Raw genomic sequence first — 23,036 nt, forward strand, 5'->3', positions numbered from 1 at the left:
TATATAAATTTTTTTTTATAATAATTTAATTTTTTATATTTAATCCATTAAGCAAACATTCTATAAATTTTGTTTTAAAACAATTGCTAGAAAATTTAAATTCGCGTTGTAAATAGGTGGGTATGTAATGTTTTTAAATAAAAAAATCGCGTCATCGTAAAAATTTTTTTGTGAATTTAAACCAAAATAAAACAATTTATGACCCGTTTATACGCATCCGTATTTAATTGAATTTTAAATTTTCGATTAAAAAAAAAATAATTTCAACCTTTTTAATTAACATTGAAAATTGTGACTTATTGCCAAAATGCAAGATATATCTTTACAAAGAATAATTGGTTTTTACTATTTATCGCCAGAGGCGTAATCTTTAACTTAAACTTTTTTTCTTTACGATTTCCTTCTTAGCATGATACTCAAAATATAATAATAGCTGAAATGATTTTGCTTATAGACGCCTTTTGAAGTGAGATGAGATTTTCGGAGAACCTAACACCCACCATCCAAGATTGATTTAACCTGTCAGCACTCGCATTATGATCATATTCCTCACGCTCGATTAAAACATCAAATATGTGGTTGAAACTTTTTCTATCTTCATAAAATTTTATCTATTTTAGAATTATTAATTTTTCAGATTTTTTTTCAAGTCCTTCAGGAATTGTGAGAATTTCTCATCACTAGAGTAAAGGTGTAGGTAACCGAAAAATATTAAGCTTGGAAATTTTACGGACTTGTTCGTGTACTTTCGTTAGTTTATTATAAGTCGTACTCAGTAAATTAAAGAAACTTATGAATGATATTAGTTATGTATTTAATTATTTCGATTATATCTTTGCTCTAATATTTTCACTCACAATAATTACGCAATCAATTTTTTTTAAATTAGCTAGTTGATCAAAAAATACATTTATATAAAATTATGTAGAGGTTATGATTTACAAAGTTAAAGAATATTAAACAAGCGAAATGTTTGACGCATGTGCAGAATGCGTAAGCAAACCCCTCGTCACGAGAGTAAGGATTACCGAACGGTTGGTGCGAGTACTGACTGGTCTAAGATTTACTCGTTTTTTAGTGATGCTTGCCTTTTCATTGATTATTAGCCCCCAAATCAAAAAAGGGGAAGTTATAAGTTTGACCGCTATTTGTGTGTGTGTGTGTGTCTGTCTGTCTGTGGCATCGTAGCACCTAAACAGTTGAACCAATTTTGTTTTATTTAGTTTCGTCTGAAAGGTAATTTAATGGAAAGGGTTTTTAGCTATGTTTCAAGTGCGAGTTTAGGTTTCCGTACCTGGAATAATTGAAAAATTGACAATGATTTTCGAAAATCGATTCAGTTTGAAAAAGGCTATAATGAAAAAGGTAATTTAATGAAGAGTGTTCTAAGATATATTTCAAGTGCGAGTTTAGGGTTCTGTACATGAAAAATTTGTCGGAAGTTTTTTAAATTTTGTGAATTATATTTGTTTTCTTATACAGTGGATAAACTATAACTTTCTTAAACAGTACAGTGAATAAACTATAATTTTGTAGATCATGCACACAGCTAGTATTATAATAAATAAATGACCCTGTATTTTCAGTTAATTATCTGTATGATTTAATAATTTCGAAAGGGATGAAATAACTTGATTACATCTCAAACTTATAAATATGATTTATTTACAATAGAATATCATATTTAGGGTCTAGTTATTTAACACTCAGGGATTAATTTTGTATAGAAATCATAAAACTTCTGTATATTTAATTTAGATAAGAAAAAAAATATGATTTAGGTAATATATAGAAAATTATTTATAATTTTTTTTGATAAATTTAACAACAAAAAATTACTAAGCATTATTATTAGATTGAATATCATGAGTCTACGCTCATGTTGTCAATTTTAATTCAAATCTTCCGGTTGTTTTAAGTTTTAAATATTTCAATTTAAACGAATTAAACCAAGTTCGAATTAATTTGTTTAAGAAATAAATTGCATTGAATCCAACTAATAATGACTTTACCGTCAGTTGGAGGAGATGATAATACACGATCGGAAAGTTGGGATTATAAATATGATACGGTTGCCGTTGAAGATGGTGAAAAAAAATCGAAATTTACTGAGGAAGAGGAGGAAAAGTCGAATTTTACACAAGAATATATTTCGACTGGAATATGTAAGTATAATTTGAAAAATTATATCAAGCTTATAAAATTTACATTCAGGTACTTCTCATATTTTTTTTAAAATTCTTTATTTTCTAAACATTAAAATCTACAAAAATATAATTATTGAAATAAATACCAAGATACTCGAAATAAAATTGTATATTAAGAAATTTTATTTTAAAAACAGAATGAAAAAACATATAATAAACTTACATTTCCCTAAATATCGATATTTCGAGTGTATCGTAACCATCGGCAGTAGCTAACATATTACAAACATTCTTAACAAAGTTAGAAATTAATATGTAAAACTAAATATGTAAAGATACTAGAAATTTTTAACTTGTAAAGAATATTTTTAATGTGTTATATAAAAAATTTAGCTACTGACGATGGTTGCGTTGCAATCGAAGCCAGCTTTGACACCCTTGTTTCAAATGTACACTTTAGGGCACCAAAATCTTGAAAAATTGGACAAACATTTGTCAAATTTAATAATAATTTCTCAAAAATCGATTTAAATACTTTACCAGGAAGGATGTGATTTTGATAACGTAATCGAACACACATAATTCATAATTTAATACAAAAATTTTGTTCGATTCTTGTGAAATTTTTAAATAAACATAATTTTTAGTTAAATTTTTTTTTTTTATTCGTAAAATTTCACACTTTTTAAGTCAAATATGAGATCAAATTTCGCAGAATTATTGCATACTATTTTACTAAAATAAATTCAGGCTTCTTGGCCCGTCCTTGCTCGTTCTATGAGCATTTTGCTCAAGCTCGATAAAACATAAATAACTTGGTCATAAAATGGTATATAAGTGTGAAACTTTTTCTATCTTCATATAATTTTATCTATTTATGAATTATGAATTTATCAGAATTTTTCAATCTATCTACAGTTTTCAAAACTATATTTTTTTCAAGTCCTTCAGAAATTGTCAGAATTTCTCTCATCACGGGAGTAAAGGTGTAAAGGTTAATATAAGTCGTATTCAGTAAATTTAAAAAAAACTTATGGTAGAAAAATGGTGAAATTACTTTAAATGAATTTAATTATTTAAATAACTCTGCTCTAATATTTTATTTTCCCTCAAACATTATTCGATAATCACTTAATTAAATGTTAATTACACACCTAAGAAGCAAAAGTAAACACAAAGTTGTTCCACCTTCTATAGATAAAAAATTAAAAAACTTCTACTTTTAGAAATTACATCTTAAACTGTTTAAATTTTATTTTGCACAAATATAACGTGTTAAAAAAATTTTCTTCTTTCAGCATCCCTTGGAATGTTGATATCAGGTATACAATTCGCCTGGATTGGTCCAATACTACCAGCACTCTTATCTGGTGCTTTTAAAATTCACATAACAATGAAACAATCTGTATGGGTTATGAGTTTGTTACAAGTTGGAGCCGTTCCTGGATGTATACTTGGTTCGATTATTGCAAACGTTTATGGACGTCGAATATCAATTTTATTCATTTCAATACCATTTATTATATCATCGATAGTAACAGTTATGGCTGAAAATGTTATGCATTATTATATCGCACGATTTATCAGTGGGATAAGTGTGGGTGCATGTTTTTCTGTGATACCAATGTATATAAGTGAAATTGCATCACCAGAAATTCGCGGAAAATTAGGTACATCCTATGGATTATCCATGAGTGCTGGAATACTTTTATCATTTATACTTGGAGCATACTTGCCAATTGTTACAAATGCAATGATTTGTACAATATTTCCAATTATCATGTTAATCCTTTCTTTTTACTTGCCAGAAACTCCTTATCATTTTATTATAAAACAAGATTTCGATCGGGCGGAAAAAACATTGAAATTCCTACGAAAAAAATCAAATGTACGTGAAGAATTGAAACGATTAATTGAAGGTAATAGAGAGGAAACGGCAAAAGGTAAAACATCATTTTGGGACTTATTAACAAATCCAACCAATCGGAAATCATTGATTATTATATGTGTGCTGTTAAAAGGCCAACAATGGACCGGTTCAACCGCAATTTTTGGATATTCTCAAGTAATTTTCGAAGAAGGTCATTCAAGTATTTCAGCTGAAACATGCGGTGTACTATTAGCCGTAATGAATTTTGCTGTAGTATTTCTTTGTGGAAGTCTTATCGATCTTTTGGGTAGAAGAAAACTTTTAATGATTTCCGCACTCATAGCAACATTTCCACTAGCTATGTTAGGGTGTTATTTTTATCTTCAAGATAATGTAAAGTATGAGTACATCGAATATTTTCGGCTAACACCATTAATCGCTATTGTCATTTATAAATTTTCGTATGGAATTGGACTTTCACCAATTCCATATGTATTATTGGGTGAAATATTTCCAACAACGGTTAAAGCACATGCAGCCTCGTTTGTTTCCGTGTATGGATCACTTGTTGGAGTTTGTGCCAATAAAATGTATGAGCTCATGTATTCAGAATTTAGTTATCCGGGTACATTTATTATGTATGTTGGATTTACGCTACTGATGTTACCATTTATTTATTTTATGGTACCAGAAACGAAAGGATTATCTTTGGAAGAAATTCAAGCGCGATTAAAAAAGTCATCTAAAAGATAATTAAAACCGCAAAGCACAAAATATTGTAAATAATCCAAGTTTAACATCTGTTTCTAAGACAGGGTGATAGTTAATACCTCCTGTATAAAAATATTAAGGAGAAAACATCTACGGCGCAAAATTATTTGCGGAAATATACTCATATTTGTCTAAAATCTAGATAATACTTGGCAATGAATTAGCGTGTTAAGATGGAGCAAATTTTTAATTAACACCATCTTAAAAATTACTCAACGCTGCTGAAAATTACTCCGTAGCGATATTTTTCGCGGCCGTCGACAAAAAACCGAAAGTTTTAGACAACATTTTCTTTCGCATCATTTGTATCCTTAATCGCATCAGTTGAAATGTTTCCAATATTTAGCAGACGATAATGCAGTCTAAATAGACGACGCACGCGAAAAATCGTTCGATTATTCTTGAAATATTTTCTTAAAACATTTCTCGTCCGTGTAAGTCAAGAAGGAAATTGAAAATTTACGAATAGATTTTCCCAAGGAAAGCTTTCTCATCTCTACACACAGCTTTTCTTGTGGCTGCTCTTTCGACAAAGGGCACTTTATTGTAAGTAAATTGATAGCCAAATATTTTGGATTATTTTAAAAACAGTTCAGATAAACATGAGTATATTCCCGAAAGGCTTAAAGAAAATTCATATTTAAGCGGCTAACAACCTTTAGAAATCTCGGTTAATATGTTTGATATTTCTTTTAACGAGTGGGTCTTTTTCTAGTTAACGATACAATCAAATAAGAACTTTCTTTTGAAGCATCAAACATTCCATTTTCAAGGTCACACCCTAATATAAATAAAGATATGATGACTTATTTAGGTCAAAAAACTCCAAATACTCGAAATAATGTGAGATAAAATTGTACATATAGTTAAAAATAAGATTTATATATTTAGGATTAATTTTTTAATAAATTCAATTGAAAAAAAAATTAAAGCCAAAATTTATTTTTAAGTATTTTTGTCTGAATTGAAGTCTAAATTACAATTGTAAAGATTTTCAGATAGGAAAATTGAATAAAAACAATAAATGCATCATTGCACGATTTATTTATCGAGCTGGAAAGATTAATGACCTATATAGACTATGATTATTATTGAAATGCATTATCTTTTACTTTCTGATAGGAAAATATTGTTTTCCCTCGTAAAAGAAAATTTTTGTGATATCCAATTTTGAGATGTTTACAATACAAAAACAAAAGAGCGAGAGTTATCTTGGGACACCTGGTAAGAACTATGTTCCTATCGTTATAAATTATGAGTTATTGAATAACAAGGACAATAGAGGAATGGAAATAGACTTATAAAAATAGATATTTCATTATTAATTATTATTATAAAAATAAATATCATTAAATATGGAGGAATATCTAAATTATCCATGGGCAGTACATGCAAAATTATTTTATGAGGGCTATCTATTTAATTTTATGGATAAATTACCAAAGAAAATAATAAATTTTTTTTTGATAACTGTTCAAAGTAAATGAAAACGAAAGATGCTTTTACAATTTTATGTCAAAAGCCACCTTAAAGAACAGTAATAAGAAGTTACCAAAGATCGGAATCAAATTAATAAAGTAGTATTTAAAAAAAAGTTACCGACGTGGATGGGTTTCGACCTCACGATCTTTGAATGAGGAGCAGACACTGTAACTACAAGACTATGACCTCTTTCAGAACTTTTTTTTTCTTATCCCCATCCACCGAACGTACGATAAGGAAAATAGTTCCAATAATATTAAGAAAAACATGCATGTATGTTTAGGTGTGTGTGTCTTTCGGCAAATATTTGCTGTCCCATTAATCACGAATAAATTATCCCATCAATAAGAACATTTTTCAGGAAACGATTAATCTGGCTTCTAAAGGCCATATCCATACGGTTTTGTTAAAATTTGTTTTTTTGTATTAGGTAAGTATTGACATTTTTACTTAAGATTAGAAAGTAATTAAAGATATTTCATGTCACAATTTTATTTACTTAAATAAATTAAATAATTTCGTTGATAAAACAATTAATCATGATAGATCGGATGAGTAGTTTTTAAGACTTCACCTAAAACCATGTGCCTGTAGTGAGATCTGTAGATATATTGAAAAATACTCATATATTGAGCAAATGAGCTGTTTATTATATTAAAAAATTTTTTTTAGATTAATTGCCCCTTAGTATTTTGATCTAGTTCTAATCAGATAGAAAGCTCAAATTACAAATCGATAAAAAACAGAAAAAAAAATAAAATTGTTTTTTTTATTTTAACATGCAAATTTTACAGCGCACTCAGGACGTAAAAGGTGAGGTCAAGTTCGTAAATGAGCAACATAGGACGAGTGGGTCTTGTAAACCGTTAGAGATACAACAAAAGTTTAAATGTAAAAAATGTTCCTTATCAAAAAATAAACAACTTTTGTTTGAAACATTTTTTGTAAACGTCACTGTTTACTCACGATGGCACACATTAGATGCAAATTTTATAGTAGGTATGTGTCAGTTATGTATGTGTGACATGTATAGGTAGAGTAACCAACAGTGCCCATACATGGTATTTCAACAATTAACTCAGTCAATTGTTTGTTTTCACTTGTTTAACATTAAATTAAGTTTTAAACGGCCATGAATTATCATTTAATTAGAGCGAAGGTTTTAAGGTGATCTATTCAAAACATCGCAGATTCACTTCAGTGATTTATCTAATCTGATATATATTTTCATTGATAATACTGCAGTGAAATATCAGTGATTTTTCATTCCTTTATATTATAAATGTGAAAGTAACACTGTTTGTGTGTTACGCTTTCACGTAAAAACTACAGAATCGATTTGAATGAAACTCAACAATAATATAGCTCATACATCAAAATAACACATGAGCTATATATATAAAAAAATTAAATAAGATGTACATAAAAAAAATTAATTAAGCCCATGACATTTAACTACGCCATCTAATAACATCATTTTGAACTATAAATTAAAGATTTCTGTAAAAATGATGAGGGATATCTCAATTAATTATGACTATGTGACATTTCAAAAAAAGTTGAAAACTGTACATATACGTTTACCTGTGTAAAAGAATTCCTAGACGTATTTCGAGTGTAATTGAAGGGCGATAAGTGAGAGCAAGAGAGGTGAAGGCTAAAATACCGTGACCTTTACTTTTAAACCCAGCAAAGTGGTTGGGTATGAAGCTAGTATTTTAATATACATAAAAGTTATTTTTGACTGACTAGTATTTTAATAGTAATAATACTCAAGCAAGTATTTTAATGGACACAAACGAAATTTTTCTATAGAAGGTTTCATCAGCAACTACAGGAAATAGAGCTTAGTTATAAAAGCGAGACAAAATTTAAACACTATTTTAAAATAATGAAAAATTGTATTATACCTTTTTAAACCATGCAAATATGTAATATGCAAGGTATACTAAGTTTAGTGTCAACTTTGTTGCGCTTAAAAATTTGATGCTACGCACAAAATTTTGGTATAGGTGTTCATAAAATCACCTAATTAGTCCATTTCCGGCTGTCCGTCCTTCCGTCCGTCTGTCAACCCGATAACTCAAAAACAAAAAATGATAACAAGATGAGATTTTTACAGCGTACTCAAGACGTAAAAAGTGTGGTCGAGTTGGTAAATGAGCAACATAGGTCAATTGGGTCTTGGGTCCGTAGGACTCATCTTGTAAACCATTAGAGATAGAACAAAAGTTTATGAAAAAATGTTCCTTATCAAAAAATAAACAACTTTTGTTGCAAACATTTTTTCGTAAACATCACTGTTTATCCGTGACGGCGCAAATTAGGCGTAAATTGTATAGTATGTATTATATAAGAATATCAGTTATGTATGTGTGACATGTATGTATGTGTAATGTGATAGAGTAATCAACACTATCTATGCATTATATTTCAACAATTAACTCAGTCAATTGTTTGTTATCACTTGTTTTATATCAAATCAAATTTGTAACCAAATATCTCTACTTTCTATTATTTCGAAATATTTCGAATTTAGTAAGAAAAAAAACGTTTAATACGTTGCGTTTTTAATTTTTAATAGATACCTAGAAATGCAAGGATTACCTTTTCAACCATGATTTTTGTTAAGTTAGCATGACTTGACACAAATTTTCGTATCTTATATTGCTTAGAAGAAATTTGCATTTGTATAAACGTGTGACGTCACGCGTTTGTGTTTGGAGACGTTTTAATGTGTGCGGAAAAATGTATTAAAAACAATAAAAGCTTTTTAATACACAGCATTTTTTTTATTGATGTAATTTTACAATTAATATAATTGAAATATTTTTTATACATGTAAATATTGAACCATCTATTGGTCTCCTCAAATTTATCGCATTTATTACAAGGATAAAAAAAACCATCTGTGGTTACAACTGGAATTGTGTTTAAATTAAATTCTCTCCGTAGTACAGGTTTTTGTATGGAGCCATTTGAATTTGAAGAAATCATCAAATCAAAGGCTAGATTTTTTTGTATATGAAGTTGGACTAAGTCTATGTCAATTCTGAAAAGTTTAAGGGGGGTTTCCCGATTTTTTAAATAAGTAATGACTTCAAAAGTATTCATATTTAACATTGGTCTTATGGAAACTGCGGTAGATGTATGATATGTTTTCATAGATTTCTCCAAAATAGTTGGTGGAAATTAAAAAAAAAAATAAATTTTTTAAATTAAGGATGTATGAGCACAGTAGTGGGAGTATAAATTAAAAAAAATAAATGCCTTTCATAAATTTTTTCAATTTTGATGGTGAATAATGTTATAACTTGACAACATAAGACGAAAAGTAAAAATAAAATTTTTTCATATCTAAAGTAATATTACAATTATCGGAAATTGAAAATTTTGTTTAATTATTTAGCTTTCGATATTTCGAAAACCAAAGCAGATATCGAAAAATTTTAATCTTATTTTTCGTCTGCATTCATGAAGTTATAACAAAATTCATCATCCAAGTTGAAAATAAGGTACAAATAATTTCAATCCTAAGTCTAAAAATGCCTTGGCGCTTTCTCTGAATGTTTATATGAAGAAGGAAAATTATCGAAGTAGACCAGAAATGTTTTTTAAAGGCATTCGAACAGTTGATGCAAGTCCCGAATCATTTTTCAGGTATCGCCAGTCGTAGGATTGCAAATCCTATGCCTGTATATTATTATTTTTTAATTTCCTATTCAAGTTTCATACATACTAATTTCATTCAATTCTCTCAACTGAATAATAAGATATCGTCAATGATAATTAGACTAATTTCGTGACCTTATATGATGCGTCCAATAAAGGGTACAAATCATTATACATTAAGATATATTTAGTTTACTATTACAGGGTAACTGACTGATTGTTAAATTTACGAATCATTTTAATCACCTACAACAGACAAATATTATTTAGCTTTAGTAGTAAGAAAACAATTTTTAATACGTATTCATAAAATCATCAAGGATTCATAAATTTAATAATAAAGTGATGTTAGAAATTAATATTAACTCTAAATTAAACAGCTTAAAAGTTTTTTTGCAACATCATTATTATAATAAATAATTTTTAATAAAATTCAACAAAGTTACAATGTTGTTAATTTTTACTGATAACGGGATTTGAAGAAAAAAGCACTTAATAAGATATTTAAAGTGTCAGATAATAAAGATATATAGGTCAGTTTTAGACAGAATCAGTTCGATACAGTTAGCTAAGTGCTCTAATTTTTAACAGAATTATGTTATTAGAAGATTGATTCGAATACATGATGGCTCAAAATAAGAAAGAAAATGATTATAAATATAGTGAAGTTTTAAATGAGAAACCTGAAGAGTTTGAACTTTCAATAGAAACGAAGAAAGGCTATTATTTTCAAGAATGGATTGTTTCTTTTATCGGTAAGAAATATTTAAAGTACCTACATATCTAAATCAAGAAAATCGCGCCTTTTAATAAAACTCAAATTTTCGAGAATGTATATTGGTATCCCAGGAAAGGTGGTCTTATCGGGATCAACTGCAACTCATTCGAATGATTTTGTTTTATAGTTTTTGAATACGAAGGCGAAAATTTATTAACACCTTCGATGAAAACAAGTTATAATTTTTTGAGAATTTTGAAAGACGTTCGCGGAAAGAAAAAGTTATTTAACAAGAAACTCAATATTTGCATTCGAAACCCCCCGCATTTCTTTGTCGAATGTGCTTTTACGTATTGTCGAACCAGTTTTTTTGAACAAATTACGCGCTGTCAAGCAAATTGAACATTTCCGAATTAAATCTTTTGTGTAATATATTAACAAAATCTTAATATTATGTAAGAAAATGTATTGTAAACAAATTTCGATTTCGACTGATTGATTTGAAACCATAGCGTATAACTCAATCAAAAGCTATACATCATCAAATTGCTGCCACAAACATATCAACTTGTAGCGCAAGCAACCCGAGTAATTTGTTTAAGTTGTGAAACTATTCTTATTTTTTACTTTCTCGGTAGTATTCCTTATTTTTTCCAGTAATGGGAACGAAATCTATCACTTTCTTTTTTAAGTTTATAAAATTGGCCAGCCAAACTTAAAGATATTGAATTTGGTTTAGATGAAAATTAGCAGCTTTCTAGGTCCAATTTAGACATGTAAACGATAAATTAGAAGCACAAACGATTTTAATTTATTGTTTACTCACTTAAACTGCACCTAAAAAGCTTCTAATTTTCAACTTATCTCAATTAAATATTTTTAAGTTGAGCTCGCCAATTTTATGGACCTAGCAAAAGAAAATACTTAGAAACACGTTCACTTGCAGTTCTGTTCGTAATCTGGTTGCGTGAGTAATTACTATATTGACCTACCTGAAATGTTAAAGGTTCATTAAATAATAATTAATATTTATCAAGTAATTTTTACTTATTTAATAAATAATTATCTAATAAACGTTAATATTAAATTAATGTAGCACATGACTAATTATATCATCGATTAGAATTGAAATTGTATAAAGCATTTTGCTCCCAAATTCAGTATAAAAAACTTAAGAACCGCAAATTAGTCATAGAAAGTTGAACAACATTAAAAAATCCAGATTTTTCTTCTAAAAATCAGTTCTATTCAATAATTTCAAAGAAATCGATGCAAGAGTTACTACAGTGAAGACAATATTATTCATTTATAAAATTAAACTCAACAGTTTCTTATTTGATTTATTTTGAATCCTTTATTTCATAAATCTAAGATTACTCTTTGTGATAACAAAATTTTGAATTTAATAGAACCTGCCTCCTTTAAGCTAGTTCGAATTAATATTTGGCTAGCTTCTGTTTTTTCTATGATTAATTCTTTTTAAATCAAGAGTTGTCAATCTATTAAAAATCATTGTATTTTCAGCTTCGATGTTATTATTCGTAACTGGTATCCATTACATGTGGGTATCGCCAATTTTACCAGCTTTACTAAATGGGTCAGAAAAAATTCATATCACCACAGCGGAATCAGTAACAATATTGGGTATCTTAAATATTGGCGTTGTGCCTGGAACTATTGGCGGATCAATGTTAGCTGATCGTTTTGGACGGCGTCTAACATTAATCTGGACTGGAGTATTATTTGTGATATCTGGAATTATTTTAATATTTTCATACACAGCATTCACCTTATGTATGGCTCGATTTTTAGCTGGACTTAGTGCAGGTGTTGGAGCAACAGTTGTGTTAGTGTACTGTAGTGAAATTGCATCGCCAGAAATTCGCGGTATCTTATTAATTGTAATGACTACGTTCTCAAATTTGGGAATGGTTGTTGTATATTTTATCGGAACATTTTCAAATTTCCAAATGAACACAATTATTTGTTGTATTTTCCCAGTTGTAACTTTACTTATTTTATTTTACATTCCCGAATCGCCGTATTACTTAATTTATAAAAAGGATTACGTTAATGCAGAAAAATCGCTGCGATTTTTACGAGGACGATCAAATGTAACTCAAGAGTTAAAAGAAATGAAAGAAGGTGGAACAAACAAGGACAGTGAACAAACGAATAATTTTTTAGCCCTATTCACGGAAAAAACTAATCGTTGGGCACTTTTTATGGCTGGTGGATTAATTTGCTGTACAGAATTAACTGCTACGAATGTCATTTCACAGTATTGTAATGTAATTTTTGAAAAAGCAAACTCCAGTGTTATGTCAGCCGATGCCGGAGGTATAGTTCAATCAATTATCAATATGGTAGTTGTTCTTTTATGTGGATGCATGATAGAAAAAGTGGGGAGAAGAGTTTTATTGTTAGCTTCGTGTTTTTTATCAGTTTTTCCATTAATAGCTGTTGGTATATTTTTCTATTTTCAAGAAAGTGGATATCCAAATATTGATCAATACTCCTTGATACCATTTATTGGTTTAACATCCCTAAAATTCACCGTAGGTTTGGGTATTTATTGTATACCGTTCATATATATTGGAGAATTATTTCCAACCAATGTAAAAGCAAATGCTTCCGCAATTTGTATAATTTTAGCGACAGTTTTTAATGTTCTAGCAATAAAACTCTACCAGTTATTAACAGATCACGTCTCGTATGATATTGCGTTCTATGCCTTTGCCCTTTTATGTATAGCTAGTGGCATATTTGTGTACGTTTTTGTGCCAGAAACTCGTGGAAAATCATTTGAAGAAATTCAAGAAGATTTACGTAGGATAACTAAATAGATTTACTTCATATTAACTCGTAAGATAATTAATGGTTTGTATCAAATCTCTCAGGAAATCGATGAACAACGCATTCTTGTGCGTTCAAAGAAAAACGGGTCATTCGCTATTATGTGTTTTTTGGAATTTTGAAAAAACCTACCGTCTTTCTTTTAAATAATCTTCAAAGCCAAAGTATAGTCCAAATGTCTGCTTTTTTAGCAAAGGGCATATGATAAATTACTTTATGTAAATTTGTACGTACAAGATTAAATATTTGTTAAAAAAAATGTTAAATAATAAAAGAAATAATAAAATTTGTAAAAATTAATCTGGTTATTAAGTTTAAAAAAACAATAGGCAGTCATAAAGACTGCCAACAGAAGCGAAAACTTAAAACTTTGGAAGAACTGTGTGTTTTTATTTTTTTTTATTTTTACATTAATTATTTTACATTTGAAAATAGAAATTATAAGCCTTATAGCTAAACTCGGTCACATTTTGATGTAGCTTCGCCTGCAATTAATTAGGGAATAAATAAAAATAGACTACCATCCCTTTTTTAATTTTTATAAATATTCGTTCCCGTGAGAAATTTGGAATGCAATGTATGAATAAACACTCTTGGGTATAAGTGCAACGACTTGTCAAAATTTCAATCAATCCAACGACTATCTTCCGAGTTTTACTGTCAGAAACATTCTGAAGCAAAATTTGTATGTATAAGATATACAATGGATATAATAAAACTATTTTAAATAATAAAAAGGCAACAACACACAATGTTCTCAATCGATCCCATCCAAGCACTGACTGTGTACAAAGTGTTTAGCAACAATTTTATGAAAGAAAATGTATAGATTATTATTAAATATGTAAAAATGTTGAATAATTGAATTATAAAAAAAGAAATAAAAAAATTTCCCGAAAATCTACCAAATTATTTAATCCCACTCTATGTAACGTTATCACACTGCCTTTAGTTTATTAATAAATTGAATGTGCGTGTGTCGTCATACAAAAGTTATAAAAACCAAATAAATAATTAGATACCTACAACATTATTTTGAATGTCATAAAAATCTTAATGAAATAATCGTTGTTTTCCTGAAAATTGTCGCGAAACTTTATTTATCAATATAAGAACAAATTTTTGTTTGTTTATGTAATTAAGGCTGGTATAATTCTGCTCGATTCATAATCAAGGTCAAAAACGAACTATCTAATTTAACAATTTGTTCAATTTTCGAAGTGTCGATAAACGACTAATCCAATTATTTTTCAAATCAATACCAATGAAAAAAAAAATGTGTATTATACACGGAGGTACGTACCGAAGGTACGTGGCGCCGGTTTCAAGTATTTACGTTGCGCCTTATATATATCGGGAACGATTTTAACATTTTGATGAAAATTCGTACACTGATAGTATTTAACATATGACAAAAGGTAAAATTGGGGAGAGTAGCCATAATCGTGTCTGTTACTCGTACTGTTTTATGTCAAAAGTCTGTAATCAGAACTTACCAAAGATCAGCATCAGAAGTTATTAAACAATGTAGAATTTACAAAAAATCTATTGACGTGGATGAGTTTCGACCTGATGAACTTGCGCATGAGAAGCGAGCACTGCAATGACAAAGCCACGGTCTCTTTAACAGTATTTTAATATTTCAATATAATAAACTATAAAAAAGTCTCGGACCTTACCCATAAAGCAACGAAGGAATGAAAAGTTACGGAAAAATTTCTTTATAAATATTTGCATAAATTTACGCTCAGAAATTTTAAGATAAATTAGCTCCAAATGCAATGGACAATATTTCACCACCTACTTAGAGTTTTTTGTATGACCCAATGTTAATCGGTGGCAAGTCTACGGTAGACAGGCCGACAATCCCAATAGAAAACTAACAGCCCAAAGTATTGTAGGTCATTCTTCTGAGTGCGTTAGCCAGAAGGACGTGTGACATTGCGGCATTGCAAGCAAGTAGAAATCTGGGTGCTTTAATTTATTTTCAACAGTGAGGATTGAGTTTATTATATCAAATGATGCTGCTTTTTTTTCAAACGTATACATTTTTTATGAAAAACAAAGAAAGTCGGTCTCATTTCGTAACTATGTTTTTAGGGGCAGTACACTTGAAGAGCAACTGAGTTACTGTTTTATAAATATAAAACATTAACATATCATTTTGGATTAAAGTTTAAAATTTCAAAGCCATAAAAAATAAAAGAAACGGTTGTAAAATTTATAAGTATACCAACAAAAATTTTAGCGCAGTATCGGCTTATAATTTTATACGATTTCATTTCATAATAGATAATAAAAATAAATTCGTTATAAAAGTCGCAAATTAAAAGAGATAATGACGTTTTTTTTAATGATAAAAAAAGAAAGTTTCTTTACGTTAGGTATTATTAATATAATTGGCAAGTAATTTACACAGATCATTTAGCCAAAATCAGTCCCACAAACAAAGTGTATTCATTTCTAAAAGAAGTGTTGAAGAAAGTCTAATCGAGAACGGGATGGCGCAGACTAAGAAAGAAAATGATTATAAGTATAGTGAAGTTTTAAATGAAAAGCCTGAAGAGTTTGAACTTTCAGCTGGAACCAAGAAAAATTATTATTTTCAAGAATGGGTTGTTTCTTTAATTGGTAAGAAATATTATTTGATTTCATTCAAAATTTGTATATTTTCCTTAATAAACTAAGGGAGGGATTAAAAGTACGTCTTGCATCTAATAGTGATTCCGTTATCTAAGGATGAAAGATTTGGAAAGGTTTTCGGTTTAATATTAGATAAATTTTTGGCGCGGTGTTAACAACGGCAAAAATATTTGACAATTATGATTTAAATTGCTAAAACGATATGAAAAATGATTCTAAAATAATTGTGGTTAAAGAATTTCAGGAAATTCCGCAAATTTTTTGGGAATACTAACTAGTAAACTTAACCGACCTCAGGTCCCACTTGTATTTCTTCAAATTTAAAATCAACTTCTTTGTGCTGTTGACTCATAGGTTAGGCTAACTTATATGGGCTGCCCGCAAGAGACACATTAAGGCCATACAGCCCATTACGATACCACCTTTTCCGCTGATAATTTCATTTATCAGCTCTTCAATTATTTTCAAAGCCTGAGTACACTTTCATCGTGCATATACCATGCACTACACCAGCCCATCACAACCGTTAATTAAATTGAGTTTTTGTTGTAACGGCGAGAATCGAACTCGCTACCCTAAGCATACCGCGTATGGAATTGGTTACGCTTTACGTTAAGTAATACAGTTATACTGTAAACAATATTTCTGGTCGAGGAAATTTATATTATGTGACTTTTATATTTCTGATTATATTTTCAGCTTCAATGTTATTTCTGATAACTGGCATTCATTACATGTGGGTATCGCCAATTTTACCAGATTTGTTAAATGGATCAGAAAAAATTCATATCACCACGGAAGAATCAGTAACAATAATCGGTATCTTCAATGTTGGAATTATTCCTGGAACTATTGGTGGATCAATGTTAGCTGATCGCTATGGACGACGTCTAACATTAATCTGGACTGGAGTATTATTTGTAATATCTGGAATTATTTTAATATTTTCATACACAGCATTCACCTTATGTGTGGCTCGATTTTTAGCCGGTATCAGTGTAGGTATTGGATACACTGTTGTATTAGTGTACTGTAGCGAAATTGCATCGCCAGAAATTCGTGGAATTCTATTAATTGTTATGACAACTTTCGTAAATATAGGGATTGTCGTTATATATTTTATCGGAACATTTTTAAGTTTCCAAATGAATACAATCGTTTGTGGTATTTTTCCAGTGGTAACGTTTCTACTGTTATTTTACATTCCGGAATCGCCGTATTACTTAATTTATAAAAATGATTACGTTAATGCAGAAAAATCGTTAAAATTTTTACGCGGTCGATCAAATGTGACCAGCGAATTAAAACAAATGAAAGAAGGCGATACAAATCAGGACAATGCTCAACAAAATAGTTTTTTGGCCCTGTTCACGGTAAAAACCAATCGCTGGGCTTTGTTTATGGCTGGTGGATTAATTTGTTGTACAGAATTAACTGCAACTAATGCAATTTCACAGTATTGTAATGTAATTTTTGAAAAAGCAAATTCCAGTGTTATGTCTGCAGATGCCGGAGGTATATTCCAATCAATTATCAATTTGGTGGTTGTCTTTTTATGCGGAAGCTTAGTTGAGAAAGTTGGCCGAAGAATCTTACTTCTGGCTTCATGTCTCTCATCAGTTTTTCCATTATTGGCAATTGGTATATTTTTCTCTTTTCAAGAACATGGGTATCCAAATATTGATCAATTCTCCTTGGTACCATTTATTGGTTTAACATCCCTAAAAATAACCGTCGGTTTGGGTATTTATTGCATACCGTTCATATATATCGGAGAATTATTTCCAACCAATGTAAAAGCAAATGCATCTGCGATTTGTGTAATTTTATCAACTGTTTTCAATACGATTACAATAAAAATGTTCCAAGTATTAACGGATAATTTAACGTATGATATTGCGTTCTATGTATTTTCTGTTCTATGTCTAGCTGCTGCATTATTTATATATGTTTTTGTACCCGAAACCCGTGGAAAATCATTTGAAGAAATTCAGAATGATTTGAGAAGGATTGCTAAATAGATTTTCTTATTTAAGTCAGGGTTGCGTCGTTATAAACCTACTAGAATTGGATAACAAAAAAAATGGATTCTTAAAATACGTGAATTAATTTTCAATATTGTTTTTCTAAAATCCATTGCTCCAAAATCGCATTAATGTTACTGCAATATTTGCTTAAAATAGCTCAAAATTACAGACAAAATCATAGCCCGAGTGCGAATAGCAAAAGATTGATATAATTTATGTTGACACAACAGCAAAAATATAAATTTTTAGGGACAAAATAAAATGATTTTTATTTAAAATTATGTTATAATTTATAAAATGTATACAGAATGGAGCAAAAAAGTGTGCGATTTTGAAAACACTGTAAAAAATCCATCAAATTTTTCAAACGATTTTTTACCATTACATAAATTGTATTTTTAAATAAAGAAAATTATTAATCAGTTATAAATTCGTCGAATCTGGCAACTTGCAACATTTTCTTGTGACTTTACTTGAAAAGTATAAGGAAAATGATAAACTATACTAGGATAACCGAACACCAATAGTTGCACTGATAGAAAACTGAAGCACTGTTGTTGCACTGAAGATGAAAGATTCACTGAAAGAACGGAAATAACAATAGACTAGCTCGACCCGTGTGGAATTGCGCTACCGCATTTCCCGTGACCCGTGGTTACCCTATACCCGTAAATAAAAACAACAAACAACAAATTTTGTAGAAAAGTGGTGAAAAAAGTCGAAAGTCCTTCCTTAAATTAATATTAGGAGAACATGTATTAAAAATAGTAAGTAGATGTCTAGAGTATTAGGAGAATGTTCGTAAAAACTAACATGTTTGCCTAATAAATTTATTATTTAAGATTATGATATTTTTTGGTTCAAAATATTTGTCTAGCGTGTTGTTTCCTAAGCGGTATATTTTTAGACCATGAGTATATTTTTCGTCAAACCTAGACATAATATGCTTGAAAATGAGGGGTGAATCATGGAATTTGATAACGGAATAAGGTTGGTAAGGGTAGGACAGAAAAAAAGTTGCTAGAATAGTAATATATAAGATGCTTCAAATTCTGCAGCTCAATGCTAGAGCCCAGTTAGATTTTGTTAATTTTCTTGTATGCTTTTTTATATAATATAACAATTTAAATTGTTAAAAATAAAGTTTACATAATTCAGTTAAAAATACAATTTATAATAAAATTGAAACAATAAATTTATGTAATTTTTTAAAAAGCTTTTTTGTGAATTTTAAAATGGTAAAAATAATGTAGAAGTGGGTTTTAGTTTAACATCGTTTTCAAAAGTCCCATACTTCTCTGTTACGTTCTATATTTTTGTAGTTGTATCAATATTTTGGTTCCGAAGCAATGAATAGTAATCGAAATAAATATTTTTAAATCCCTTTCTAGTCTTTTAGTTTTAGGATAAATTATTTACGTAAAATTGTAAATTTCACATATGATAACAATTTAGCATGATTGTATAAATGTATATTATATTATATCCCTATTAATAGGATTAAGTTTGTCCGTGACAGAATGCGTTGTATACTTGTAAAGTTAGAATTTTAGATAAAATTTTATAGAATTATTTTTAAACAAATAAATAATTATATGACGTGTCATAAAATTATTATCTCTTGAATTGTTTTCCTCAAAACTGTAAATCTTATTTAGATAATAAAGTAACTTGCGTTAAATAATATAATTTTAGCAAATTTCTGAAGGACACACATATTTACAAACATTTCTTCGTGTGCTTAAGGTTGGTAATTTTGTCTTTGCGGGCGAAAAAGATTCTAAAAAGAGTGTACAGTGATGAGAGTTTCAGTTAATGGAAGTCAATTCAAATTCTTACCAAACTAGGAAAGTCGACTCATTTGACCACATTTGATAAAGAAGTCCAATAATTTGCATGCATGGTTCGACCCTTTGAAAATATAGTAACTGGTATTGGCAAAAGGGTGAGAACCATCTCTCCAAGGTGATTGAGAAGGATAATAATTGACGAAGCATAATAATTGCCACTTATTAAATATTATTTAATAATTAAATTTTTCTAACCTGTGATACATGTATATTTTAAAATATTCCTTGCAAATAAAACATTATTTAACCATTTTTTTAAACTTTTATACAGAATTAATTAAACAAACAGTAAGTATTGAAGCAGCTGCTGCTTACTTCCGTCAATACGATCATGCGCATTGTTTATCATGCTCTAATATTGTATTTGCCTGTCAGCTTTTTGAATACTGTGTTGTTATATTTGTTAATCTTCTTTTTGAAGCAAAAATGTATATACTTGGTAGACGATGGGCCTATCTAATATTAGATGATCTAAGGTTCAGTCTTGGATTGCCATAAATCTTTGCTCAACGATTTATAGGATGAAATGGAAACTATCTATCGATAAATATAGTAGATGGCTTTAATGGTTCATTTAAAACAACAAAGTTCATTTACGCTGAGTGATCATTATATTACACTTTCCCCTACTCTTTCAGATAACATAGAAAATGTTTATGATATCTATCATTCGAACTTCTATAGTTTTAAATGAAAAACCCTTTTCAATTATGATCAGGAAATGTTGGTATTTTTCAATAATTTTTATAAGTTTACGCAACAATAATTAGATATTTCCTTTATCTCAATCTGTTATAATTCAAAGAATAAATTAATAGAAGAGATAATTTGATTAAAGTTAAATACAAAACTACTTAAAAAGTAAATATATTTAATGAATAGAGAAGACAGATTAAAAATTATAAAGAAATTTATAAAATTATCTCGTTTTATAAAAGTTTTATAAAATAAATAAATTTTAATAAATTATAGAAAATAATATACCTAAGTTATTTATCACAAAGAGTATTTATTTATTATTAGCTAAAAGTATTATTAAAATAATGTACTCATAAAATAATTGTTTGAAAGTGTGATAAAAGCTTTACACGACCTCCATATAACATCACTAATATTTATTATTTTTCATCCCCGATGCAAAAAGAGAAGTCTTACAAGTTTAGCGTGTGTATCTGTGCGTCTATTCGCTCCTTGCGTGAGTTTTAAAGGAGACGTTTCCATGTTAACGATACACTACTTTAATTATAGAATTGTATGGATGCATATACATATATTATAATTGTATGGATTGCATTTATGACTTACTATGAAAATTTAATATTATTGTCTCACAAATTTAAATAAATAATTATGATAATTTACATTTAAAAGATAATATTTATGCAATTTGAATTCTTATTTTCACAATTTTTAGTGCTTTAAGTTTAATTAATTAGTGTTTTTCAATAATTTTAATTTGACATTTTCTATAAGATTAACATGTAAAGAATTGCAAATTAGTCATAACAGCCTCCTTTATCGCCAAAATTTTTCACTGGAAGCGCTCGCATCGATTTTATTGTCCCTACCATGACTACGCACACAACGAATATGTGGCATCGTAGCTCTCAATGGATTCTGATTTAGATTTTTTTTTGGAAGGTGGCGTGATCGAAGGGTGTTTTCTTAGCTATATTTTAAGAAAATATATCTTGGTTAGACAGAACAAGGATAAAACTGCATTTTTCGGGAGAGTTTTAAGTTTTTTAAATTTCACTTGTCTAAGGTTCTTTTGCTGAATAAGGAATGAGCTTAGTAGTGGTCTTTTGTACATTTTGACTACTTAAAGAGAGTGTTACCAATCACGAAGACGCTTATTCACGAAGACGCTTATTCACGAATACCGAAGACGCTTAAAAAAAGGTAAAAAAAAGGAGCCATCAGCAATTAAAATAAAATACACCCTGGGTACGTGTTTACGATACTCTTTTGTAAAAGTCCAAGATTACTGAGCCAAAGAAAAAATGTACAAAATTTCATTTTACTGACATATTATGAATGTTTTGCTAAAGTGCAGATTCAAAATGACCCATAATAGTTCTGATTATAGGAATGTTGACTAAATTTTTTTTACCACGTCAGGTGAATAATTTTCATTGCATGGGCAGGAAAGTGAAATGGGTTTTTGAAAAGATATAGGTTATATAGGTTAGTGACGCCAGATATAGGAAGATATAGTTTAGTGACGTCATTTTCCGATATACTTATAAAGATACATATAAAACTGTGTTTTGCTACAAGAAGCTGGGCAACAATCTTTAAATGCTCATAACTTCTTCGTTTTTTAATCAATTTTCATTTTACTTTCAAATGTCATGGTAGCAAATGTAGTTTTACATTTTTATGCGTAATATGGCTAATTCGACATCAGATAACTAACCGTATTATGTAGAGAGCGTTCATAAACTTCGTGGCTAAATTCCAGTCTCGTTGGAACACAACCCTACCTTAGGATCCTCCCTCGGATGTAACGTTTCTTTTTTTTTTATTATCAAGTAAAGAAACCATTTTGCATTTTTTGAAACACTGGCATTACGGCATCGTAAGAATATGGCATTCATAAACTATAAAGATATCTAGTAATTTGAAATTAAATATCCATAAACCGAAACTTAAACTGCAAATTATTTTCATAGTGAAAAAAAAATTTATATCAAGAAAATTGCGTAACTTGATTTCATTGTCAGCCTTTCGTGCAGAGCCTAGAATTTGAACTAATCCCCCCCCCCTTTTGGCATGGTTCATGGATGCTCCCATAATTGTAAAAATATACACGTATCATAACGGGAATCGAATTCATGACTTGTGACGTTTCGAATCAGCACTATATCACTAAGCCACAATATTCAGTAGAAATGAGTACACTACGCCGGATCTCTTTTATCAGTTTATAATTTTTTTAAATATTTACGCTTTTTGGGATTCCATTTGGGTCAGTCCACTATCTCTGAGTCACAAGTG

General features: G+C 29.2%; 2 protein-coding genes across 2 annotated transcripts; both read left to right on the forward strand.

Annotated features, from left to right (window-relative positions):
* Positions 1 to 1,939: 1,939 nt before the first annotated feature.
* On the forward strand, positions 1,940 to 14,402 carry LOC123296242. The gene is made up of 4 exons (XM_044877704.1): positions 1,940 to 2,165; positions 3,446 to 4,755; positions 10,559 to 10,697; positions 12,185 to 14,402. Exons 1-4 carry the CDS (start codon positions 2,003 to 2,005, stop codon positions 13,504 to 13,506), a joined length of 2,934 nt encoding a protein of 977 aa, XP_044733639.1. The 5' UTR covers positions 1,940 to 2,002; the 3' UTR covers positions 13,507 to 14,402.
* Positions 14,403 to 15,891: 1,489 nt separating this feature from the next.
* Positions 15,892 to 18,433, forward strand: LOC123295542 (facilitated trehalose transporter Tret1-2 homolog). Its single transcript, XM_044876927.1, has 2 exons — positions 15,892 to 16,147; positions 16,859 to 18,433. Exons 1-2 carry the CDS (start codon positions 16,018 to 16,020, stop codon positions 18,178 to 18,180), a joined length of 1,452 nt encoding a protein of 483 aa, XP_044732862.1. The 5' UTR covers positions 15,892 to 16,017; the 3' UTR covers positions 18,181 to 18,433.
* Positions 18,434 to 23,036: the final 4,603 nt, after the last annotated feature.

This window comes from Chrysoperla carnea, chromosome 3 (genome assembly GCF_905475395.1).
Source record: "Chrysoperla carnea chromosome 3, inChrCarn1.1, whole genome shotgun sequence".
NCBI classification, from domain to species: Eukaryota; Metazoa; Arthropoda; class Insecta; order Neuroptera; family Chrysopidae; genus Chrysoperla; species Chrysoperla carnea.

Coding starts and splice junctions, on each gene's coding strand:
- LOC123295542 (XM_044876927.1), top strand. CDS start 16,018: ATGGCGCAGACTAAGAAAGAAAATGATTATAAGTATAGTGAAGTTTTA. Junction 16,148..16,858: donor ATGGGTTGTTTCTTTAATTG/GTAAGAAATATT, acceptor TTATATTTTCAG/CTTCAATGTTATTTCTGATA.
- LOC123296242 (XM_044877704.1), top strand. CDS start 2,003: ATGACTTTACCGTCAGTTGGAGGAGATGATAATACACGATCGGAAAGT. Junction 2,166..3,445: donor ATATATTTCGACTGGAATAT/GTAAGTATAATT, acceptor TTCTTCTTTCAG/CATCCCTTGGAATGTTGATA. Junction 10,698..12,184: donor ATGGATTGTTTCTTTTATCG/GTAAGAAATATT, acceptor TTGTATTTTCAG/CTTCGATGTTATTATTCGTA.